This window comes from Anolis carolinensis, chromosome 1 (genome assembly GCF_035594765.1).
Source record: "Anolis carolinensis isolate JA03-04 chromosome 1, rAnoCar3.1.pri, whole genome shotgun sequence".
Taxonomy (NCBI): Eukaryota; Metazoa; Chordata; class Lepidosauria; order Squamata; family Dactyloidae; genus Anolis; species Anolis carolinensis.
In genome coordinates this window covers 64,057,387-64,080,753 of record NC_085841.1, presented here as the reverse complement: position 1 = coordinate 64,080,753, position 23,367 = coordinate 64,057,387, and the positions used below count along the sequence as shown (strand labels likewise).

Below are 23,367 nucleotides of genomic sequence, written 5' to 3'. Positions count from 1 at the left end.
TTGAGATTTGGGCCCCATCTTCTTATATACAGATATGCAAATACAGTTAATCCAAAATCCAAAACACTTCTGGCCCCAAGCATTTCAGATAAGGAATATTCATCCTATAATACCTTCACGTGAGCTAACTCGTACAAGAGCTTATGGAGGAGAGGAAAGAAGTTAGCTGTTCTGTATGCAGAAAAATATTTTTCCCCTTTCCAAGTTGTTGTAACAACTACTGTATGTTTGGTTTGTAAGAACAGACAAGACTTTATATTGCTATCAGAGGCAACCCATGTGGATGGCCAACTTACAACAGAGATGCCAAAAACAGAACAAGCAGTGACAGTTTGTAGCACATGTAAATAAGAGCAGGAGAGCCTAGAGGTCTGGCCTCAGGCACAGTTATATTGCTGCCTTCCTTTCCACAACTGCATTACTCTTTGGTTCATCAGACTTGAAGGAAAGCCAAGGGAGTTTGTTCACCTGAGGAGCACTGACATCTCATACTCTGTTCTTGACTTGTAGCTGAAAAGCTTTGACACTATTGTTATAAATACACTGTACAGTGTTCCCTCACTTATTGCTGGGGTTAGGTTCCAGGACCACATGCAATAAGTGAAAATCGGCAAAGTAGGGACGCTATATTTATTTTAATATTTATACATTATTTTAGTAGTTATACACTATTTTAAGTCTTTATCAACGAATTGTGTGTTGATAAATCGCCTCCTTCTCCTCCCGTTGCCGCTTGGGCTTCTTTTCTCTCCCTTTGGCTTTTTCTTCCTCCCTTCCTTAGGCTGTAAATTGCAATTTTTATGATTTATAATAGTCTTTTAGAGTTTATTGAAAAACCGTGAAACAGCGAATCCACAAAAAGTGAACCGCGAAGTAGTGAGGTAACACTGTACTTCAGCCAAGTCTCACTTTATATCAATAGCTCATAACAGCCAATTCACGCTTCAAGAGATCAAACATTCATATTGTAGAAGAATCTTTCTTATATGGTGCCTTAAATAGTCTACCGGTGAAATTAAGCACTCCTCATCATTTAATAAACCAAAGCCGGAGGCCAAGCAACATAGAGCGTGGTCAGGATGCTAAAAGTTATAAATGAGGAAGAACACACATCTGATAACAATTTTCCCTAAGTCTAAAATTTCATGGTCAGAGACAGACCATTACTTTCTTAGGAATAGGAATCCATTTAAAAATACTAGATGGGGTTTAGAAACATTAAAGAGAGACTTTAGGCACATCTTCACTGATCACTTAGGTCAGTAGGAAAATGTTGGAGAATTAAATGGTTTCAGTGTGTGGATTTTTATTTTTTTTCGTGTCAGGAGCAACCGGAGTTGCTTCTGGAGTGAGAGAATTGGCCGTCTGCAAGGACATTGCCCAGGGGACGCCCGGATGTTTTGATGTTTTTACCATCCTTGTTGGGAGGCTTCTCTCATGTCCCCGCATGGAGCTGGAGCTGATAGAGGGAGCTCATCCACACTCTCCCCAGGTGGGATTCGAACCTGGCAGCTTTCAGGTCAGCAACCCAACCTTCAAGTCACTCAGTCCACTACGCCATCTGGGGGCTCCCGGTGTGTGGATGATTAGATGGGAAGTCCTAGAACTATTTTGAGGCCTGGATCATTCTTATACACACCACAGAGGCTGTCCTAAAACTAGTTCCTTCCAGGATATATATGCAGCTTAAGAGCTGTAGAGAATGCAGGTTTTTCTTTCAGCTATCCCCTTCGCAATACAAATCTGTGGATTGCCAGTGAGCCCCGTCCCTTAATCACTTTTATCATAAGATGTGGTTTACACTACAGAGCACCAATGCTCATTAAGGGCTCTACTTCAGAATATTCTCTTACTTTGTCTCTGTTCAAAGTCTTTAAAGCACGTGCACCATACATTTATGGTATGCATCATATGAATACCTCACGGTCAAGCTAACTTCAAATGGCATTAAATGGTCAATATAGAGGTAGGTGTGCCCTTTGTCTTTCATAGAATAATCATAGGATCATAGAATAATAGAGTTGGAAGAGACCACATGGACTATCTAATCCCAACCCCCTGCCATACAGGAAATGCACAATCAAAGCACCCGACAAATGGACAGATGGATGTTTAAAACCCTTCAAGGAAGGAGCTTCCACCACACTCCAAGACAGAGAGTTCCACTGCTGAACAGCTTGTATGGTCCGGAAGTTCTTCCTAATGTTCAGGTGGAATCTTCTTTCCTGTAATTTGAACCCATTGCTCCTAGTCCTAGTTTCCAGAGCAGCAGAAAACAAGTCTGCTCCCTCTTCCTTATGACACCCTTTCACATATTTATCCATGGCTATCATGTCTCATCTCAACCTTCTCTTCTGCAGGCTAAACATACCCAGTTCTTTAAGACGTTCTTCATAGGGCATGGTCTCCAGACCTTTGATCATTTTAGTCACCCTCCTCTGTCAATATTTCTTTTGAACTGTGGTGCCCAGAATTGGACACAGTATTCCAGGTGAGATCTAACCAAAGCAGAATACAAAGGTACCATGATTTCCCTCGATCTAGAAACTATACTCCTTTTGATGCAGCCCAAAATCTTATTAGCCTTGATGACCGTGGCGCCAGCTTTCAAATTGATTTGAACCCGCAGCGGAGAGTTCCGCAGATCCATCACCAAAGGAACAGAGCGGGACCGCAGCAGACTATTGTTAAAAGATCTTTTTTTTTCTTCACTTTCCCCTTCCCTGAACTATGTAACAAATCCCCCCAATAAAAGTAGCATTCATTTTTAACAGTAACACTCTCTATCTGGTTATTTTGTGTCTTTCCCTGACTCCTTCTTTTGCACGCCACCCCCCCCCCTCTCTCTCTCTCAAACCCGTCCGACCTTTAAAACCCTGGCGGAGGCTTCCCCGCCATAGATTAATACGGCGGACGATACAAATTGGCTCATATCTTCATCAAAATTACCCCCTAGCACGCTCCTCTTTTAGTCCTAACCCTTCCTAAGGCTCCTGACCCAAGGACCACCAGCGGAACCAAAATCGGTCCAGTTCTCGGCACCTCATCAGCTGACTGTCAAACGGAACCGACTGCTCTTTTCAAGCCAGACTGCTCTCTTCCAGCCTTATCCCGGACTTTCCTCTCCCCGCGACCCCCGGGATGGTTTTTAAGAGATCACTGGTCCCTTTCTGTGAACTGTGGATGGGGGATCGCTCTCCCGCTGGGGAGACATAGTTCTCCAAGGACCTTCACCCTCTCTACAGCTGCCAGGAGGGTGCCTGGACGGGCGCCCTCCACGTTTCATTCACACCTTCATAATTTTATGAATGAGAAGAACACTCTTCCCCAGACCTACCCCTGAACTTATGAAATCCTATATTTCCAAAGACTGCAACCCACATGTACCTCTTCCCCATGCTATTTCTATGAATTCCTTCCACCACAGATGAACTCTTTTCCCAATGTATCCGTGAATTTTCATATTCTATGTACCTGGACACCCTCATGAATCACTGTTGTATGAATTTCTAATCGTTGGGCTAACTTCATGAATTGTAAAATCATGCTGCTAAAACTCCACTTTTATGAATTTCCATATTGGGTTCCCCAGATGTTGTGAACTTCGTTCTTATCAAATGTTTTCAATTGTTTATATCATTCATGATTCCCCTTTATGCAATGTAACCCACCTTTATGGATTCTCCCTTATTTCCATGAAATCTATCTATCTGCCTATATGTATTTGTACTCTTTGGGATCCCCGGAAAATATGTATTTTTCCCAGCAGGGTTTATATTCCAACTTTATTTTATTTTTCATTTTATTTCATATAATTGTCAAGTCATGAAATCAAATAGGAAATATTTTGAACTCAACCTGAACCCCAGAACCCATCCCAGTTCCTATGACCCAGGCTTCCCTTCCCAAAAACAAAAGGATAATCCGCCACCGCTTAACCCAATCAAATTCAGATTGCATGGACAATATAGGGCTTGAGTCGCTGAATTCGGAGTATTGACCTAAAGGTGATTCGCCCCCAAGGCAAACATTGTCATATCTCATCCAAAGGAAAATCCAGGACACCTCAGGAAGGCGCCCTGCAGAGCCTGTCAATTATGGCCCATCACCACCCATCTCTACTTCCACCCCTGACACCCCAAGGCATATCTAAAATCTGTATACGTGACAGAAACCCGGACATCCTTGATTGCTGTCATTAATCCCTTTAGAAATCGGCCTAGCAGGAATTAATCCGATCTTTCCTGCTCTGTCACTTCATTGTTTCAATAACTCCCGCCTTCTCCTTCCTGATTGGCTCAAGTAGAGACAAAAAACAGCTCCCTATTGGGCCAACAGAGCAAGGCGGGAAACGAAAGCCCGCCTCGTTCAACCTTCTAGCCTATCAGCGATCAGATGGGCGGGGGAGCGGGGCGGGAAATTCAAAGGGCTGTCAGACTGAAATTTTGTATAAATATGGCTTTATTTTGATTATATGGTACCCTAGTAGACTGAATGATCGCTACTAGAGTCCTCTTCAGCTGAATTGCTCAATAAAGACTCCTTGGCGGATTTTCCTTCAACTTTGGCGGACCTTCTTCATTTTGGCTTCAGGTTGTATTGCGGCTCATAATTCTCCTTTTGGCTTCGTCAAGGTCCTTTCTCTCAGGACCGGGTCGGGTCTCTCCTTAAGGGCCCGATCCCCCAAAACGCGGTCGATAACAGCCTTTTTAGCTGCTGCATCACACTGTTGGCTCATGTTCAACTTGTTCTCCACCAAGACTCTAAGATCTTTTTCACATGGACTGTTGTGAAGTCAGGCATCACCCACATTGTATCTTTGCATTTCAATTTTTTTCTGCCTAAGTGTAGTATCTTATATTTGTCCTTGTTAAAATTCCTTTTGTTAGTTTTGGCCCAGCTCTCTAATCTGTTCAGGGCATTTTGAATCCTGATTCTGTCCTCTGGAGTATTAGCCATCCCTCCCAACTTGGTGTCATCTGCAGACTAGATAAGCATGCCTTCTAAGCCTTCATCCAAGTTATTAATAAAGATGTTGAACAGAACTGGACTCAGGACCAAACCCTGCGGCACTTCATAGTAACTTCTTTCCAGAATGAAGAGGAACCTTTGGCGAGCACTCTTCGGATTCCAAAGGATTGCATATGCCTTAAATTATCTTCATATTTTTTGTTACTGTTAACTGCTCATTTTTGTAAGAACCAAGTTGTTAGAAACACGTTTTTGGTTTTTTTGGAGCTTTAAAAGGCTTCCAGAATGTTATCCATTTCCTGCTCTGAGGCATTTGGTTTTGTTGCTGAAATCCTGTTTCTTGTGACTATAGTCAATGTTGTCTCTGACATTCCTTTCAGTGACTTAATCCAGAACTGTTTTATTGCAAAATAAAGCATGATGTATTTTGGAAATAAATCAGGATACCCTTGTGTTTTATGAAGGGCTATAAATATGAATATTATCAATAAAAACAGGTGAGATTATGTTCACAATTGACCAATAAATTTTAAACAGATCAGCCTTAAAAGCAAAACAAACATAATTTCAATGAACTTTTAAAAGATGGTGGGAACAATACTAGCAGAAGAAATGTACTTTCCTCCCTTTGGTTTTAGACATTTATGTAAAGCTCCCCCCCCCCCCCCCATTGCAGCAGATGTTTTAATGTTTAATCATCATCTGCTGCTGTGGATTATATTATGTCTTTTGAGATGCTTGCTTTTTTAGTGTTGCATTTTTAATTCTATATTGTGTACAACTGTATATTATTTTTTTTACTTTGGCATACTTTTGTGTATTCTCCTAGATGCCTTTCCAGAAAAGTAGGACATAACATAACCCCCATTGCATTTATTATTCTATTGGTAGTGGCGATGATGAAAATAAAAAAGATACGGTAATCCAAAAGAAAAAGAAAGAATAATTTGACATTTTTCTTTGTGCCTCTTATATAACTAAAATAACTGGATTTGATATTTATAAATATGTGGCTATGACAGACAAAACCAAAGCATACTTAGTGTGACCCTGCTGGTTCTCTTGGACATCTCAGCAGCTTTCGAGACCATCGACCATGGTATCCTTCTGGGGAGGCTCTCTGGGATGGGGCTCGGTGGCACGGTTCTGCTGTGGCTCCAGTCCTTCCTGGAGGGCCGTTCCCAGATAGTGAAGCTGGGGGACACCTGCTCGGACCCCTGGCCATTGACCTGTGGGGTCCCGCAAGGGTCTATTCTATCCCCCATGCTATTTAACATCTACATGAAACCGCTGGGAGAGGTCATCCGGAGTTTTGGAGGGTGTTGCCATCTCTACGCAGATGACACGCAAATCCACGACTCGTTTCCATCTAACTCCAAGGAAGCCCCCCAGATGCTGAACCAGTGCCTGGCTGCTGTGGCAGACTGGATGAGGAGGAACAAGCTGAGGATCAATCCTGACAAGACAGAGGCCCTCCTGGTCAGTCGCCCGTCAGATCGGGGTATTGGGTGGCAACCTGTGCTGGACGGGGTTGCACTCCCCTTGAAATCACAGGTCCGCAGTTTGGGGGTCCTCCTGGATTCAGCGTTGACGCTTGAAGCACAGGTGTCGGCGGTGGCCGGGAGGGCCTTTGCACAACTCAAACTTGTGCGCCAACTGCGACCATACCTCGTGAAGTCTGACTTGATCACGGTGGTCCATGCCTTAGTTACCTCTAGACTGGACTACTGTAATGCGCTCTACGTGGGGCTTCCCTTGAAGACGGCCCGGAAACTACAATTGGTCCAACGCTCGGCTGCCAGATTAATAACGGGGGCAAGTTACAGGGAGAGATCCACTCCCTTGTTTAAGGAGCTCCACTGGCTGCCGTTCATTTTCTGGTCTCAATTCAAGGTGCAGACCATCATCTATAAAGCCCTAAACGGTTTGGGACCCACCTACCTCCATGACCGTATCTCCTACCATAAACCTGCCCGATCTTTGCGATCATCCGGGGAGGCCCTTTTATCACCACTGTCTATATCCCAGGCCCGCCTTGTGAGTACAAGGGAGAGGGCCTTTTCCGCTGTGGGCCTTTTTCACTACCCACTGAGATCAGGCAAGCTCCCACTCTGTTAGCTTTTAGGAAAGATTTGAAAACATGGCTCTTCCGCTGTGCTTTCGGTGAGTAATTTCTGTTATATATTTCTGTGTTACTCCCCCCTCAGCATTTATCCTCTAGACTGCCCTACTTTCATGTGTCCCTGTCCACAGTGGAGTACCCCTCTGTCCCTCTCGCTCCGAGTTTTATCCTTGTGTCCATGCGGTCTGCCCTTGTTTTACTGTTTTTGTTTTTTTTATTTCTTGATGTAATGTCTTATTTATTATTTATTTATTTCCAATATTTCTACCCCGCCCTTCTCCCCGAGGGGACTCAGGGCGGCTTACACAACTGGTAGGATCACTACCAGTACATCATAATACAATAAAATAAGAATAAAACAGTTAAAATAATTAAATAACATAATAAAATACAATATATAAGATTTAAAACAATGCAACACCAAATATATATACCAATCATCCATCAGACCTTGTGCAAAAGCCTTAATCCGATCCATGTCAATGCTAACTGAGTTCATTCATTAAACGCTTGCGCGCATAGCCAGGTCTTCAGCTTCTTCCTGAACCCCAAAAGGGATGGAGCCTGCCGGATGTCACTGGGGAGGGAGTTCCACAGCCGAGGGGCCGCCACCGAGAAGGCCCTGTCTCTCGTCCCCACCAGCCGTGCTTGTGAGGCCGGTGGGATCGAGAGCAGGGCCTCCCCGGATGATCTTAAGGTTCTCGTGGGCTCATAGGAGGAGATGCGTTCGGACAGGTAAATTGGACCAGAACCGTTTAGGGCTTTGTAGGTCAAAACCAGCACTTTGAATTGGGCTCGGTAGCATATTGGCAGCCAGTGGAGCTGGCTTAGCAGGGGGGTAGTACGCTCCCTGTAAGCCGCCCCAGTTATTAATCTGGCTGCCGCCCGTTGTACTAGCTGGAGCTTCCGGGCCGTCTTCAAAGGCAGCCCCACGTAGAGCGCGTTGCAGTAATCCAAACGAGCTGTAACCAGAGCGTGGACCACCGTGGCCAAGTCAGACCTCCCAAGGAACGGGCGCAGCTGGCGCACAAGGCGGAGTTGTGCGAAGGCTCTCCCGGCCACCGCTGAAACCTGAGGCTCCAGGCTCAGCGATGAGTCCAAGAGAACCCCCAGACTGCGAACCTGTGTCTTCAGGGGGAGTGCGACCCCGTCCAACACAGGCTGTAACCCTATTCCCCGTTCAGCCCTGCGACTGACCAGAAGGACCTCTGTCTTGTCTGGATTCAGTTTCAATTTGTTAGCCCTCATCCAGTCCGACACAGCGGCCAGACACCGGTTCAGGACCTGGACAGCCTCCTTAGTGACAGGTGGGAAGGAGTGACAGAGCTGGACATCATCTGCGTACAGATGACACCGGACCCCGAAACTCCGAATGATCTCTCCCAACGGCTTCATGTAGATGTTAAACAACATGGGGGACAGTACTGACCCCTGCGGGACCCCACAAGTCAACGGTTGTGGGGCCGAGCAGGCGTCCCCCAATGACACCATCTGGGACCGACCCTCCAGGAATGAGTGGAGCCACTGCAGAACAGTACCTCCAAGTCCCATTCCTGCGAGGCGTCCCAGAAGGATACCGTGATCGACGGTATCGAAGGCCGCTGAGAGGTCCAGCAGAACCAGCAGGGACACACTCCCCCTGTCCAGTTCCCGGCGTAGATCATCGACTAAGGCGACCAAGGCTGTCTCGGTGCCATGCCCCGGCCTGAAGCCAGACTGCGCCGGATCCAGAAAATCAGTGTCAACCAAGAATGCCTGGAGTTGCGCAGCCACCACACGTTCCAGGACCTTGCCCAAAAAGGGGAGATTGGAAATAGGCCGATAGCTGTCCAATTGAGTGGGATCTAGTGATGGCTTCTTCAACAGCGGTTTGATCACAGCCAATTTAAGGCTCGCTGGAACAATGCCTTCCCGAAGGGAGGCATTCACCACCACCTTCACCCACTCGGCCAATCCCCCTCTGGCTTCTCTCACCAGCCAGGATGGGCAGGGGTCTAGGATGCATGTGGTAGCCTTTGCCTCTCCAAGCACCTTGTCCACATCCTCGAGCTCAACCAATTGAAATGAATCCATCAAAATAGGACAAGCAGGAGCTCGTGTTACATCCTCGGAAGCTGCCATTAATATGGTGTCAAAGCTAGAGCGGATCAGAGCGACTTTGTCCGCAAAGAACTGAGCAAATGCTTCACAGCGGGCTGCCGAGTTGTCAGGGATCCCATCTTGAGAGATGGGATTCAACAAACCTCTAACAACTCGGAACAGCTCTGCCGGACGGTTCTTTGCGGACGCAATATTAGCTGCAAAGAAAACATTCTTAGCAGCATCTATTGCCGCGGCGTATGCCTTTAAATAAAGGCACAGCCGTGCTCGGTCTGGTTCGTTCTGCTTCAAACGCCACACGCGCTCTAGACCCCTCTTCTTTCGCTTCATCGCTGCCAACTCCTCGGTGAACCAAGGAGATGGTTTAGCTCGGGTACTCGAGAGGGGACGTTCCGGAGCAATCGTGTCTATTGCCCTAGTCGCCTCCTTGTTCCAGAGGGCAACCAGAGCATCGACAGGATCACCAACCGAGGCAGCGGGAAACTCCCCAAGAGCCGTCAGGAATCCATCCGGATCCATAAGCCTCCGGGGGCGGACCATTTTATTAGGTCCTCCACCCCTGCGGAGGTTGGGGGGCACAGCGAGTCTAAACCTGATCAGGTGATGGTCGGTCCATGGCAAAGGAGTGATGGTGAGCTCCTCCACACCACCACCTTCCTCCCATCCCTGGCAGAAAACCAAGTCAAGTGTGTGCCCTGCTCTGTGGGTGGGACCAGATACCAATTGGGACAGCCCCATGGTTGCCATGGTGGCCATGAAGTCCTGAGCTGCGCCAGTCAGGGTGGCCTCCGCATGGACATTGAAGTCCCCCAGCACAATAAGCCGCTGGGACTCCAACGCCAGGCCCGAGACCATCCCCGCTAGCTCAGGCAGGGAGACTGTAGTGCAGCGGGGTGGTCGGTACACTAGCAGAATCCCTAATCTGTCCCGGTCACCCACCCTCAGGTGGACACATTCAAACAAGGTTGACTGCGGGATGGGGCACCTGGTCAGGGGGATGGAATCCTTGTAGACCACTGCGACTCCGCCTCCCCTCCCTCCGGATCTTGGTTGGTGCTGCACGGAGTACCCAGGAGGACAGAGTTGGGTGAGATTAACCCCACCCGCCTCATCCAGCCAGGTCTCCGTTATGCACGCCAGGTCTGCCCGTTCATCCAGGATAAGATCCTGGATAATTGCGGTTTTTCCATTTGCAGACCTGGCGTTCAACAGCACCACCTTTAGTCCGAAGGGACCGCCAGCCCGGCTATCCAAATTTACCATATCAGGAGACCGTTTTAAATCTACAAGAAATCTCTCCCTAGGCCGAATTAATTTTGGTCTCCTTTTCCCGCATCTCCTCCTCCCCTGAATAACTTCAATGGGGGCTCCTCGGCTAGCGGACATCCCCCCTCCCTCTACATGGCCCCTCTCCCTATTCTCTAACATCTGGCTAACACTGGCTATAGCTGGAGACAAGAACACTGGCTATAGATGTAGACAAGCCACTCCTTTCTCCCCCCCCCTTTAGGAGTTACTAGAATAAAGTGCACTAAAAAGCTTTGTAACTCCCCCCCCCCCTCCTTAGCTTGATATTAAAGTGCACAGTGCAAAGACAGGGGGGTCTAGTTCATAGGTTCCCATAAAACTCACAGGGAGAGGGGCTCATGGAGAGCTAAAAACAATAATGGGTTCTCAATTAAATGCCAGTAGCTAACGCAGCGTTATACAATTTTAAGAAATAAAGTGACTCAGTGCTATGATATAAAATCAGGACGGGTTATGGCTATATACTGGGTCGGTAACAGGCCCCCTCTCCCCAAAACTCCACGGGCAACCCTCCCTAGCCCTCCACTAGCAGCGTCATATTATAGGACTAAACACAATTCATAAAAGTCAGGTGGAATTTCATAGCAGATGTTAGCAGCAATAAACAATAGAGCAATAAATTGTAGCAATTATAGCAGTAAGATAAAGTGCTGGTCCAGATGTTGGTCTAGTAGATGTCTATTATCATCTATTGTATTGTTTTTAATTGTGTTATATGTTGTTTTTATATGTTATTATATTGTATTGCTCTGGGCGTGGCCCCATGTTAGCCGCCCCGAGTCCCCGTTGGGGAGATGTGGCGGGGTATAAATAAAGTTTTATTATTATTATTATTATTATTATTATTATTATTATTATTATTATTATCCATAATCATTACAGTAATATGAGATACCTAACTCTTGAAGAATAAAGAATTTTAAAATGTCATACATTATATTCATGGCCATAGGTGTAAATAAAGATATTTTAAGGCACTGCCTTGCAGAGTATAATTGCATATGTTAGCTTCTCAAAAATCTGTGGACTTTAAAGGCAACAGAAATGTATTGCATAGGATCATGATTCATGAGTGATGGGAACAAAGCACTCTCCCTGCTTCTCTAGTTAACTAGTTTGAAGATATTTACTTTTGAGGGATTTGGACAAACCACGCAAGCTGCACAATGAAGGCAGTAACAATTAAACTTCAGATTAAACAAGTGTGTTAGGCAAGGTAAGAAGGATAGAGGGGAAAAGATCTATTGGTGCTCAAAGATGACATACAAGGGAAGATATTCTTCTAGGCATAAAAGTCATTGTGTTGTACAAAATCTCCAACATGCCAATGCCAATGTTTCCCAATCAAGATATGTAGAGATGAAGGTGGAATCGAGTTTATTGCTTCATGGCCAAGGAAGGGACCTCCGTAGGGATACCAAGGTGCTTGCTTATAAAGCAACCCTGTTATATGTCTGCAAAATGTGGACTGTCTACAGATGTCACACTCAACTCCTGGAATGATTCCACCAGCATTGCCTCTGAAAAATCCTGCAAATCTCTTGGGAAGACAGCATGCTGGAAGAAGCAAAGACCACCAGCTCCTACGCCATCAACTCCGCTGGACTGGCCACGGAAAATGGAATGTTGGTGGACAGGAAAAGAGATTTAAAGATGGGCTTAAAGCTAACCTTAAAAACTGTAGCATAGACTCAGAGAACTGGGAAGCCCTGGCCCTTGAATGCTCTAACTGGAGGTCAGCTGTGACTAGCAGTGCTGTGGAATATGAAGAGGCTCAAATGGAGGGCAAAAGGGAGAAACGTGCCAAGAGGAAGGCGCATCAAGCCAACCCTGATTGGGACCACCTTCTGCCTGGAAACAGATGCCCTCACTGTGGAAGAAAACGCGGGTCAAGAATAGAACTCCACAGTCACCTACGTACCCACCGTCAAGACACTACACTTGGAGGACCATCATACTCGAACAACGAGGGATTGCCTAAGTAAGTAAGTAAGGCCAAGGAAAGATATCAGGGGAATTTCCCAGAACTGACACATTACACATTCACACACATTGATATTTTATAGACAGCTGTAAACAACAAAGATTGCTTTGACTGGTACACATGATAATTCGTAGTTTCATTGGTTGAAAGTATTTCATCACTGTCATGCTTGGTATTCAGTGTGGCAGGAAACTTAATAAAAAATTTCATTGGAAGAATCTGGAATTCATCTTTTGAGTCTGCACTGGTCCTTTCTGCCAGCCAGGGGCTTTTTTGGAAGGGAAGTGATCCCTCCAAGGAACAATGGACGCTGATTATTATTGGGCCTGAGAGCAAGAAGGTTCCCTGATGAGACCAAAAACAGCAATCCCAGGATGATGGGCCTAGGATTTCCTTTTGGGGTAATTCATTGCGTTCCCATGGAATCAGCATGCCTCTTGAATGATTTGGTATTCTGATCTCAGATCTGAGTCTGGGGCTAGGACTGTTTTTTAGACAGACAGCTCTCCATCTTCACGTATATTAATGGGGCAACACAGAGAACTCTTCAACTGACCAACAAAAACGATTCTGGCTGGAATTAAGTTGATGAATAATTATTTCACAACAGTACAAGGGTTGGGTTGCTGTGAGTTTTCCGGGCAGTATAGCCATGTTCGAGAAGCATTATCTCCTGATGCTTCGCCCACATCTATGGCAGGCATCCTCAGACGTTGAGGAGTCTGTTGGAAACTAGGCAAGTGGGGTTTATCTATCTGTGGAAGGTCCAGGGTGGGAGACAGAACTCTTGTCTGCCTGAGGCAAGTGTGAATGTTGGAACTGGCCACATTGATTAGCATTGAATAGCCTTGCAGCTTCAAAGCCTGGCTGCTTCCTGCCTGGGGGAATCCTTTGTTGGGAGGTGCTAGCTGGTGTTAAGCTGGAACAGATACATTTTAAAAGTAAAATATCTATCTATCTTTGGATAGCATAGGGAAGGGTTAACACCCTCTGTGATGTTTGTTTTGCTGTCTGTGTCCCTGTTCAGAAGATTTCGCCGCACTTTCTGTCTCTGTGATAACACCGCCTGGAATGGGCGGGGCTATTCCAAGGGGGCGGGGCCAGGCCAGTGGCAGATGGAGTGGGCGTGGCCAATCCCAGAAGGCGGGGACAGGGCAACAACAGCCCAGCAAGAGTTAGCCTTTCCTGTCACTCTTCTAGAGGAGCATAGATGGGCGGGGCCATTCGGAGTGGGCAGGGCCAGAGCCGAAGCTGGCATAAAGCCTTTATCTGAAAACTGAGCTGCAACCGGAATGAGCGAGACCGCTCGGGGGGGGGGGGGGGGGTGAGGGAAGGCCAATTGAAGTGGACGTGGCTATTCGGAGGAGGCGAAGCTAGAGCTCAGCTGGACATAAGAGACTTTCTCTTTATTCTGAGCGACAGCTAAAGTGGGTGGGGCCAATTGAAGGGGCGTGGCTAGTCGGAAGAGGCGAAGCCAGAGCCCAGCTGCACATAAAAGAGCCTTTCTTTGTACTCTGAGCGACAGCTTGAGTGGGCGGGACCAATCTGAGTGGGCGGGACCAATCGAAGGGGGCTGGGCTAATCGGAGGAGCCCAGCCAGAAAGGAGCCTTTCTCCTGTCAATCTTCCTCAACCCGCCTTCCTCCCCTCCTCCTTCACATTCTTTCACAGCTAAGCAAGCCTGGAGTGGGCGGGGCCAATTGAAGGGGCGTAGCTAATCGGAGGAGGCAAAGCCAGAGCCTAGCTGTACATAAAAGTGCCTTTCTCTGTACTCTGAGCGACAGCTAGAGTGGGCGGGGCCAATTGAAAGGGCGTGGCTAATCGGAGGAGGCAAAGCCAGAGCCCAGCTGTACATAAAAGTGCCTTTCATTGTACTCTGAGCGACAGCTAGAGTGGGCGGGGCCGATTCAAGGGGCGGGGCTAATCGGAGGAGGCGAAACCAGAGCCCAATTGGACATAAAAGAGCCTTTCTTTGTAGGGGCGTGGCTATTGATAGGAGACGAAGCTGAAGCCCAGCTGGACATAAAAAAAGGTTATCTTTGTACTCTAAACGACAACTACAGTGGGCGGGGCCAATTTAAGGGGCGTGGCTATTGATAGGCGACGAAGCCAAAGCCCAGCTGGACATAAAAGAGCCTTTCTCTGTAGTCTGAGCGACAGCTAAAGTGGGCGGGGCCAATTGAAGGGGCGTGGCTAAGCGGAGGAGCCCAGCCAAATAGAAAGAGCCTTTCTTCTGTCAATCTTCCTCGACCCGCCTTCCCTCCTCCCCTTTCATATCCTTTCACGGCTAAGCCAGCCTGGAGTGGGCGGGGCCAATTGGAGTGGGCGGGCCTAGAGCCCAGCCGAACTGAAAGACCCTTTCTATATATTCCGATCGGGTGGCCAATTGAATTGGATTTGGCGGGGCCAGATCCGAGCCGGACAGAGAGAACCCTTTCTCTATTGGGCGGCAGTTGGATGTGGGCGTGGCCCAAAGCCAAACAAGAGCCGGAGTGGGCGTGGCCAATTGAATGGGCGGGAGGCGGAGCCAGATCCCAAGCGGACAGACTTTTATCCTGTCAATCTTTCCTCGACCCACCTCTTTTATGTTCTTTCCGAGAGGGATGGAGGGGGCGTGGCTAATAGAAAAGGGCGTGGTTGTCCAAGGGGCGGGGCCAAAGCCCATCCGAAGAGAAAGAGCCTTTCTCTGGGCAGAAGGCGGAGGAAGGCAGGCGGGTGGGCTGCTCGTTGTGTTGCTCCGCATTGAGGCGGGATGAGCGCGGCGCCGGGGCTTCCCGGGGGTGGCGGAGGAGGAGGCGGAGCGGGGTCCGGCTTGCCGCCGCTGCCCAAGAGCCTGAGCGGGCTGCTGAACTCCTCGTCCAGCGGAGGCGGGGGCCGCTGGCGGGACCTGGAGCGGCTCTACGCCCAGAAGTCGCGCATCCAGGACGAGCTGAGCCGCAGCGGCGGGGGCGGGCGGGGCTCTCCCAGGCCCCCCAAGCCCCCCAACTTGGACGCCGCTTTGGCCCTGCTCCGGAAAGAGATGGTGAGCGAACAACACTGTGATACAGGCATGGGCAAACTTGGGCCTGCCCTCCGGGGTTTTGGACTCCAACTCCCGCCATTCCTCACAGCCTCAGGCCCCTTCCTTTCCCCCCTCAGCCGCTTAAGAAGCATTCTTTCCTGATGTTTCATCCACATCTATGGGTGAAACGTCAAGAGAGAATGCTTCTGGAACATAGCCATATAGCCCGGAAAACTCACAGCAACCCAGTGATTCCAACCATGAAAGCCTTCGACAACACATTAAGCTGGAACACATTTTTCATCCTGAGTCCAATCTCACCTAACACTTAGGTATATGCTGTGTACATGCAACAGATTAAATCTTCTGAATTTGGATTAGGAGCGCTATGTTGTTGTTTATTATTTGTACTTTATTTCTATCCCTCCTTTCTCCGAATTTAGGGCTCAAGGTGGCTAACAACATAAAATTGGCTTAATAAAAACAAAGGAAATGCATTAAAGTACAGTAGAGTTGCACTTATCCAAGCTAAATGGGCCGGCAGAAGCTTGGATAAGCGAATATCTTGGATAATAAGGAGGGATTAAGGAAAAGCCTATTAAACATCAAATTAGGTTGATTTTACAAATTAAGCACTAAAACATCATGTTATACAACAAATTTGACAGAAAAAGTAATTCAATACGCAGTAATGTTATGTTGTAATTACTGTATTTACAAATTTAGCACCAAAATATCATGATATATTGAAAACATTGACTACAAAAATGGCTTGGATAATCCAGAGGCTTGGATAAGCGAGACTTGGATAAGTGAGACTCTACTGTATAAATATAAAATTCAAATAGCAATTGAACATTACATTAAAACCATGATAACACATTATAGTGTATTTAACATTATTCCCACCTTTAAATGCCAGTCGTATCACCTTTAAAAGCCCTACCCTTGTTCTGGTTTAGAGAAGGGAATGTGACTTGTGGCAGGCAGGCTGGTTCTTTCCCACGTGTTATTTGATTTCCCTGAAAAGTAGGTTAATTGGCTTAATGGGCATTTGCTTTGCACAGGAGTCTTTCATATGCTCTACACTGCACAGCTTAGAGCAGTGGATTTACATTGTTGTTGTTTTTTTAAAAAAAATACTGAAAATTAAGCTGCTAAGAATCCAGCAATCTAAGCGCAGAAGCATCTACACCCATTTTGAATATCAAGCGTGGCTTTTCATTTGTCTTAAACAGCCTCCAATGCCTTTCAAAAGCTTTTGAATATTCCACCATCTAAAAGGCTTTCCTATTTGAAGTGGCACATGTGTTTTTAAATGAGAGGCTCCTCAAGGTAAGCAAGCTATTTGGCCCGCAAGGAAATATGACTTCATTAGTAGGTATGAAAGCACTTATGACATTTCTTCTGTCATATGAAATTTCAGGCAGAACAATGGATTATACCTGTTTGGCCATGTCCCAGATTGAGCACTCTGAATAGTCCTTTCCCCCTTATTCTTTTGGTTAAAGGAAGTAGTAGTGACTAATAAGTTTCCTTCAAATCAGTGTCAGTTCCTGAGTGTGAACAGAATGGGATCACACTCAATCTGGCTATTTCAGGATGTGATTAAAAAGTGCTTGATCTTTATCCAGTGTTTGTGGAATGGTGCTGCTAGTTTGTGCAACAGGGTGGAGAATGGGGCCTTGCAGATGAAATTGGTGCATTACCCCACCAGCTTTAGTTAGAATTGCCAGTGGTGTGAAATGATGGGAGGTGCAGTTGAACCATGTCTGAAGAGTTGTGTATCTCGTATTCCTGCCAAACACTAACCTTAAAGAATTGGTAGGAAAAGCATCATAGCCTTATGTAGGGGTTGTAGGTGTAAATAGGTTACGGTCCTATGTAATCCCAGAATCTAAACAGACAGAACATGATGTGACTTCAAAATACAGGGAAGGCTGTAACACTTTTCTCTCTCTCAACACAAATGTTCGTGAAATGATTGCTAACACAAAATACCCACATTACAGCATGCTATTGATACCTTCAGATTCGCCATACCCAGAAGAAAATGTTCCGTCTATTGTGGTGGTGAAAAGTAGCTCTGAGATCACTCTGCCTCACCCTACAGATACAGAGCAGTTGAGAACCACTGCTCTAGATGATGGCGAGATGCTGCTCCCAGCATTCCTCCAGCAGTGCTAGGTAGGACAACTGGGAGTTGCTTGAAAACAACATTTTTATTCATTTAACACACTGCTTTCCTCAAAGTAGAACCAAAGGTGTCTCATAGATAACACCTAATGGACCACATAATTCCCACTCTCCTAGAGGAGATACGCTGCTGCTGGTATGATAGGACTCACCGCTGAACTACATGAAGTACTGCGTGTGAGATGGAATGGGAGGAAAATATATAACAAGAGCCACTGTAACAATAAGCTACAGTTCCAGAAAATCAAACGAGTGTGGAATATTGACTGGGCAGTAGAAAGGCTAGGCAAACCATCATGGAAACACCAGACAAAATGGCACATTTGGTTCCTCTTCCATCCATTTTAGAGTTGCTTTATCTCTCAATAACCTTTCTTGCTGGTGACTGAAGCAGTAATGTTAAATCTAGAATTTGAGCTCGTGAGCTCCCATTTACTTAACCCGTAGAATTTACCAGACTGCAGTATTTCCTCAGGCCCCCTCAGGCCTCTAATGCACCAGAGACCCAAATTGCAGAGCCAGCCATTGGCTTCAAACTACAGGAAAGGAGATTCCACCTGAACATCAGGAAGAACTTCCTCACTGAGAGAGCTGTTCGGCAGTGGAACTCTGTCCCCTGGACTGTGGTGGAGGCTCCTTCTTTGGAGACTTTTAAGCAGAGGCTGGATGGCCATCTATCGGGGGTGCTTTGAATGCGATTTCCTGCTTCTTGGCAGGGGGTTGGACTGGATGGCCCATGAGGTCTCTTCTAACTCTACTATTCTATGATTCTGTGTGTGTGTGTGGGGGGGGTGGCTTTACTGGTTTAAGAGGTGTCTTACTAGAAAATTCAAAGAGAAAACATATTTGTTGGATGTGGGTAAGTAAAACTGTAAGTGCTGGTCCCATAGGTATAGTCCCTCAAAAAGCAAAAGAGTAAACATTACGTTTCCATATTTTAATTATTTGGTTGTTTACGGAAGTGTTATGTTTTAGACAGACTTCGTTCAATGTCCTTTGCTACGTAGGTTGTATCTTGTATTTCATCCCACAGCCACCTCTTTTCTAATTAAGCTACTACCCAACATATAAAACCATACTAATTCTTCACCTCTGATTCAGTAATTTCAATTTCCATTCTTAATGTAATTCTATAATAGGACAAACCCAAATGTTAATTTTGCCCATGAGCAGGAAGGAAGTGATTTGTTTGGATGGGCAAATAAGATAACCACTAGAACCACCTGAAGGTGGGAAAAGCAGACTTAATGTCTGGTAGTAATGTCTCATATTTTGCAAGGTGGAATCAAATAATGTGCTGCGACCTTGAATGCCGGCAGTGTAAAGGTTTACATTTCAAGAGAGGAGACTTGCCCTGCCCCCCCCCCCCCCGGCCGCCTTTTTGTGCTTGTGGTTGAAAAAAAATGAGCAAGAAAAGCCCGACTTTGTAAGGAGTTGTGGAGGAGGTGGTGTGTTTGTGTGTGTGATCATGGTGCGTTTGATCATCTAATCCATTCCAGTTCCATCCTCACATTGCTTGATGTATGTGTCTTGATAAAACTATATGCAAATGAAGGGAAGTTGCAGATGGCTCTTAAAATAAAATTCTACAGACAGCACTGTTGTTTACCTTAATTTTATATCCTATGAAACTATTGGTACACTGTTGGCCTTCCCCATTTACTGGGGTTAAGAGTACAGGACTCCCACAAAAAATGGGAAAAAAGGTATATATTTTTTCACCAGGGAGAACTCTATGGACAATTTTCATGGGAGGAACTAAAGAGACTATTAATCAAATGTGCAAATGCAGAAAGCTGACTATATTTTGATACAGTCTTACCTTCAAGAAGTGACTTGCAGTATGTTCTCAAGTTTCTTCTTTCATAATAAAAAAACAAAAACAACTTTCCAAATACATGCAGCCCTGCATGGGAAAGAAGGGACTATGTTAACATATGAAGCAGCTTTTTAAGCTGCAACATGCTAATAGCCTTTACACATGCATCGGACAGTTTGGTTTTAGTTCCGTTCAGGAACAAATATTCAGGACACTTTAATAACTGGAGCTCAACATGGTAAAATACTTAAATTACCTACAAAAAAGAATGGTGTGAAAGGAACAAAACTATTGTGACAGTTTCTACAGCCATTTCAGCAGATGTTTGACTCTCAGAATGCTTTCCAAAAGGACAGCAAAACATGCTGAATAGAATGTGCTGATATTCCATATCATGATGTCCTGAGAAGGGCAATGAAAGTGGTAACAGGACTGGAAGTAGTTCCCTACAAAGAGAAATTTTGGAGGCTCAGTATGTTTAGCCTGGAGAAGAGAAGAGGTGACATGATAGTCATGTTTAGGTATTTTAAAGGATGATATATTAAGATGGGACCAGGGACTAGGACACAAAGCAATAGTTCAAACTGTAGGAAAAGAAATTCCACTTTAATAATAGAAAGAACTTCCTGATATGAGCTGTTCAAAAGTGGAAAATGCTAACTTGGGACCTTATCAGATGCAGGGTCCACTATATTTCTATACACTTTAAAGATGGAGTCCCACGAAGCCCATCAAATGACATAAAAGTCATTCCGTGGGTTGCCTGTGGTACTCCGTCCTTAAAATGTATAGAAACGGGAGGATTGTGAAGTCGGGGACTAATCAACTCCATTGCTTTCCCTCTGCATAGAAATAGAATGCCACCGAACGCCACGCTAAGAAGTTGATTCCACTTTCCCCTGCTTTGTGCAATAAGGTCCTTGGGAAGCGGTGATCTCCTTCTCTTGATGTTTTTAAACAGAGGTTGTATGGCCAATGTGTATTCCTCCATGGCAGGGGGTTGGACTGAATGGTCCTTGTGGCCTCTTTAACTGGAAGATTCCACAGGGAAATAGAATTTGAGTAAGGATGGAGTGGGAGTGTGGAATTTTTCTTTCCTTACTTAAGTGTTCCCTCTTATTAAGCTACTTCTCTCCGTGTGTGCTTTTTGATCAACTTTCCCATCAGAAAGGGGGTGGGGGAGAGAGATTCCACACTCCTTTCCTCTTGGCTGATGTGCCCTTTAAAGAATATGAATTGGCTGATATTTATAGAACCTCGTCAGTGACCCAGTTCTGACACAGTTCTGTGTAAGGAGGCTTTGTTTCTATGGGGTTCGGTTTGTTAGTCTGAGATTATATTGAACCTTTGCTATTAAAAAGGACATGTGCCATGACTGGGGCATCAGGAATGCTTTGCCACCTTACTTCCTGCACAGAGCAGCACACTCCTACAGTCATCTAATTCAGCGGGATGGAAACTCCCAAGTAATTTAATCTTCTCGCTACATTGAGTAATTGACAGGTACAACTCTAATCTTTTACATTAAGTCACCACAGGGAGAAAAAATGTGCAAAGTCCAACATTTTAGGAGTAAAATTAAAACATATGCACTAACATGTGTGTTTTCTCTCTTCTCCAAGGTTGGCCTCCGGCAACTAGATATGTCATTACTTTGTCAACTATACTCCCTTTATGAATCAATTCAAGAATATAAAGGTGCCTGCCAAGCTGTATCAAGTGCAGACTGTGCATATGCCCTGGAAAATGGCTTTTTCGATGAAGAGGAGGAGTACTTCTAGGAACAGAGTCAATCCCAAGAGCAGCGTGTGGAAGAGGTTTGCAATTGTGAGAACATCCACGTTTAATCGGAGCTCTGAGCGCAGTCCTATCTTGTGCTTAAGAAAAGACGCTCTGCTCCTTTGCAACCCATTTATTTCAGGCATGCTGTCAAATCAAGTTACACACTTTGTGAATCCTGCTTTTGGAAAGCAACATGCGACAACTTTCTGGAGCACACTCAAGCTTGTTCGACAGGCCGTGTCAGTATAATTTGTGCACTGGGTGTTTCTGGGCCTGCACATGTTGGCAAATAACTTTCCGAAAGCTCTGGCTTGGGATCTTACAAGAAAACAATGCCACCCCCGGAGTGTACTAATATATACACCAGTAGCTATAATTATAGAGGCCATGTAGTTGTAAACACTGTGGATCTTTTGAACAAGTGTGCTGGCTTTTTTAAGGACATGTTTAAAACCCAGATCAGTTGAACTGTTCTGTATCTACTCCAATATGATATTGAATAGACTTTGCAATGTCTCACATCACCTTAAAAGCATCTTTTATCACCCTTTTCTGACCTAAAATTGACATTTGTGAGTTTAGCCTTTCTCCCAATGATCCAACTCACTTTCCTTTTTATTACATGTTTAATAAGCAATTTAACTATTTGAAACCATTTAAAACATTGTGTATTTTTTCAGTGGACTCTTTGGATCTGTGGGCTCTGGGTCCACGATTTCCACCGACACATGGATCATCACATCTCATAAGTAAAATGTCGGTGGTGCAAACATGGATGCACTGAAACATCTATGCACTTGTTGTTGCCATTTAATAATATGAGATGCAGTCAACTGCTTTTTCTAGTAGCCATGGGGGGGGGGGGGATGCATCCCGGAACAGAGGCCCCACGGATCTGGAAGCCCCACTGTATTAAAATACAGTAAAAGCAAATCAGCCTGCCTCACTGTGTGGCTTTCAGTATTGCAAGCTTACACAAGTATTTTTTTTTTGCTGGTTGTTCAGAGGAATTTTCATATAAACTGAGAATTTTTTATACTCTTTTAAATGCTTGGAAAGTAAGCTGGAGTTTGTTTTGTACAAATCAGAAGCATGTACACAAATGATTTGTTTGGTATTATATGCAACTTAGTTTTTTATACCATAATTGAAATGTCAATCTTGAACTGTAATTTATTAAACTTTTGAAGAAATATAATGCATATGTATGTGTGAATTGTTGTTTGGAAGTAGGTAAGAACACGAACCAACTTGCCTGCCTTGCAGAATGAAGGGAAAAAGCCAATGCCTCAAGCAAACTCACATTAAGAAATTTCTGCTTCCACATCAAAATGTTTGGGAAATCTTTTCAAAGGAAAATGTTTCTTTTATCAGATCTGATGAGATTGCATACCTACACAATGTGTGTGCAGCAAAAATGTGCATGTTTTCTATGCAAAAATATGGCTATCTGTGAAGAATAAGTTTACTTCTGCTGGTTCTTAACTGTTAAAATTCCAGGAACATTTAGTTTGGAATCAGGAGGTTCTGTTAAAGCTAAATAGGTTAATACGTATGCTAAGAAAATTGCAAGTCTAAAAAATTACTAAAGGATTACAGAAAGTAAACCAGCAGAACTACCACAAGAAATAGTGTAGGGAGTTGAGAGAGAGCATAAAATATCCACAAACTTGGGAAATATTGCCAAGACCTGCCAGCCAGAGACTGCTGGCTACATTGTCTGTCTACAATGAGCTTGTGAAAAGGACAAACGTGCAAGAATGTTCCTAGATTTTTTTTTTGAGAAACTGCAAGTGGGGGACACCTGGCTAGGCAGCAGTACATGTCATCATCATCATCATCATCATTTAATTACTTATTAATCGCCCTCCATCCACGATGCTCTAGGCGATTTACAAGATAAAAAAGGATAAAAATACATACATACAAATATTGATTAAAAATATTAAAATAGATTAAAAGCTCTAGTAAAGAGCCAGGTCTTGAGTGCGAGGGTAAAAGGCCCCAACTCACGCATGGCTCTCATAGGGCGGCAAGGCATTCCATAAGGCAGGGGCAGAAACAGAAAAAGCTCGGCGCCTGGTC

At 45.2% G+C, this 23,367-nt stretch overlaps 1 protein-coding gene across 1 annotated transcript; it reads left to right on the top strand.

The window, feature by feature from the left end:
• Positions 1-15,127: 15,127 nt before the first annotated feature.
• fam89a (family with sequence similarity 89 member A) lies at positions 15,128-22,480 on the top strand. Its single transcript, XM_003215874.4, has 2 exons — positions 15,128-15,506; positions 21,123-22,480. The coding sequence occupies exons 1-2, from the start codon at positions 15,237-15,239 to the stop codon at positions 21,279-21,281; spliced, it is 429 nt and encodes a 142-aa protein (XP_003215922.1). The 5' UTR covers positions 15,128-15,236; the 3' UTR covers positions 21,282-22,480.
• The last annotated feature ends 887 nt before the right edge of the window (positions 22,481-23,367 follow it).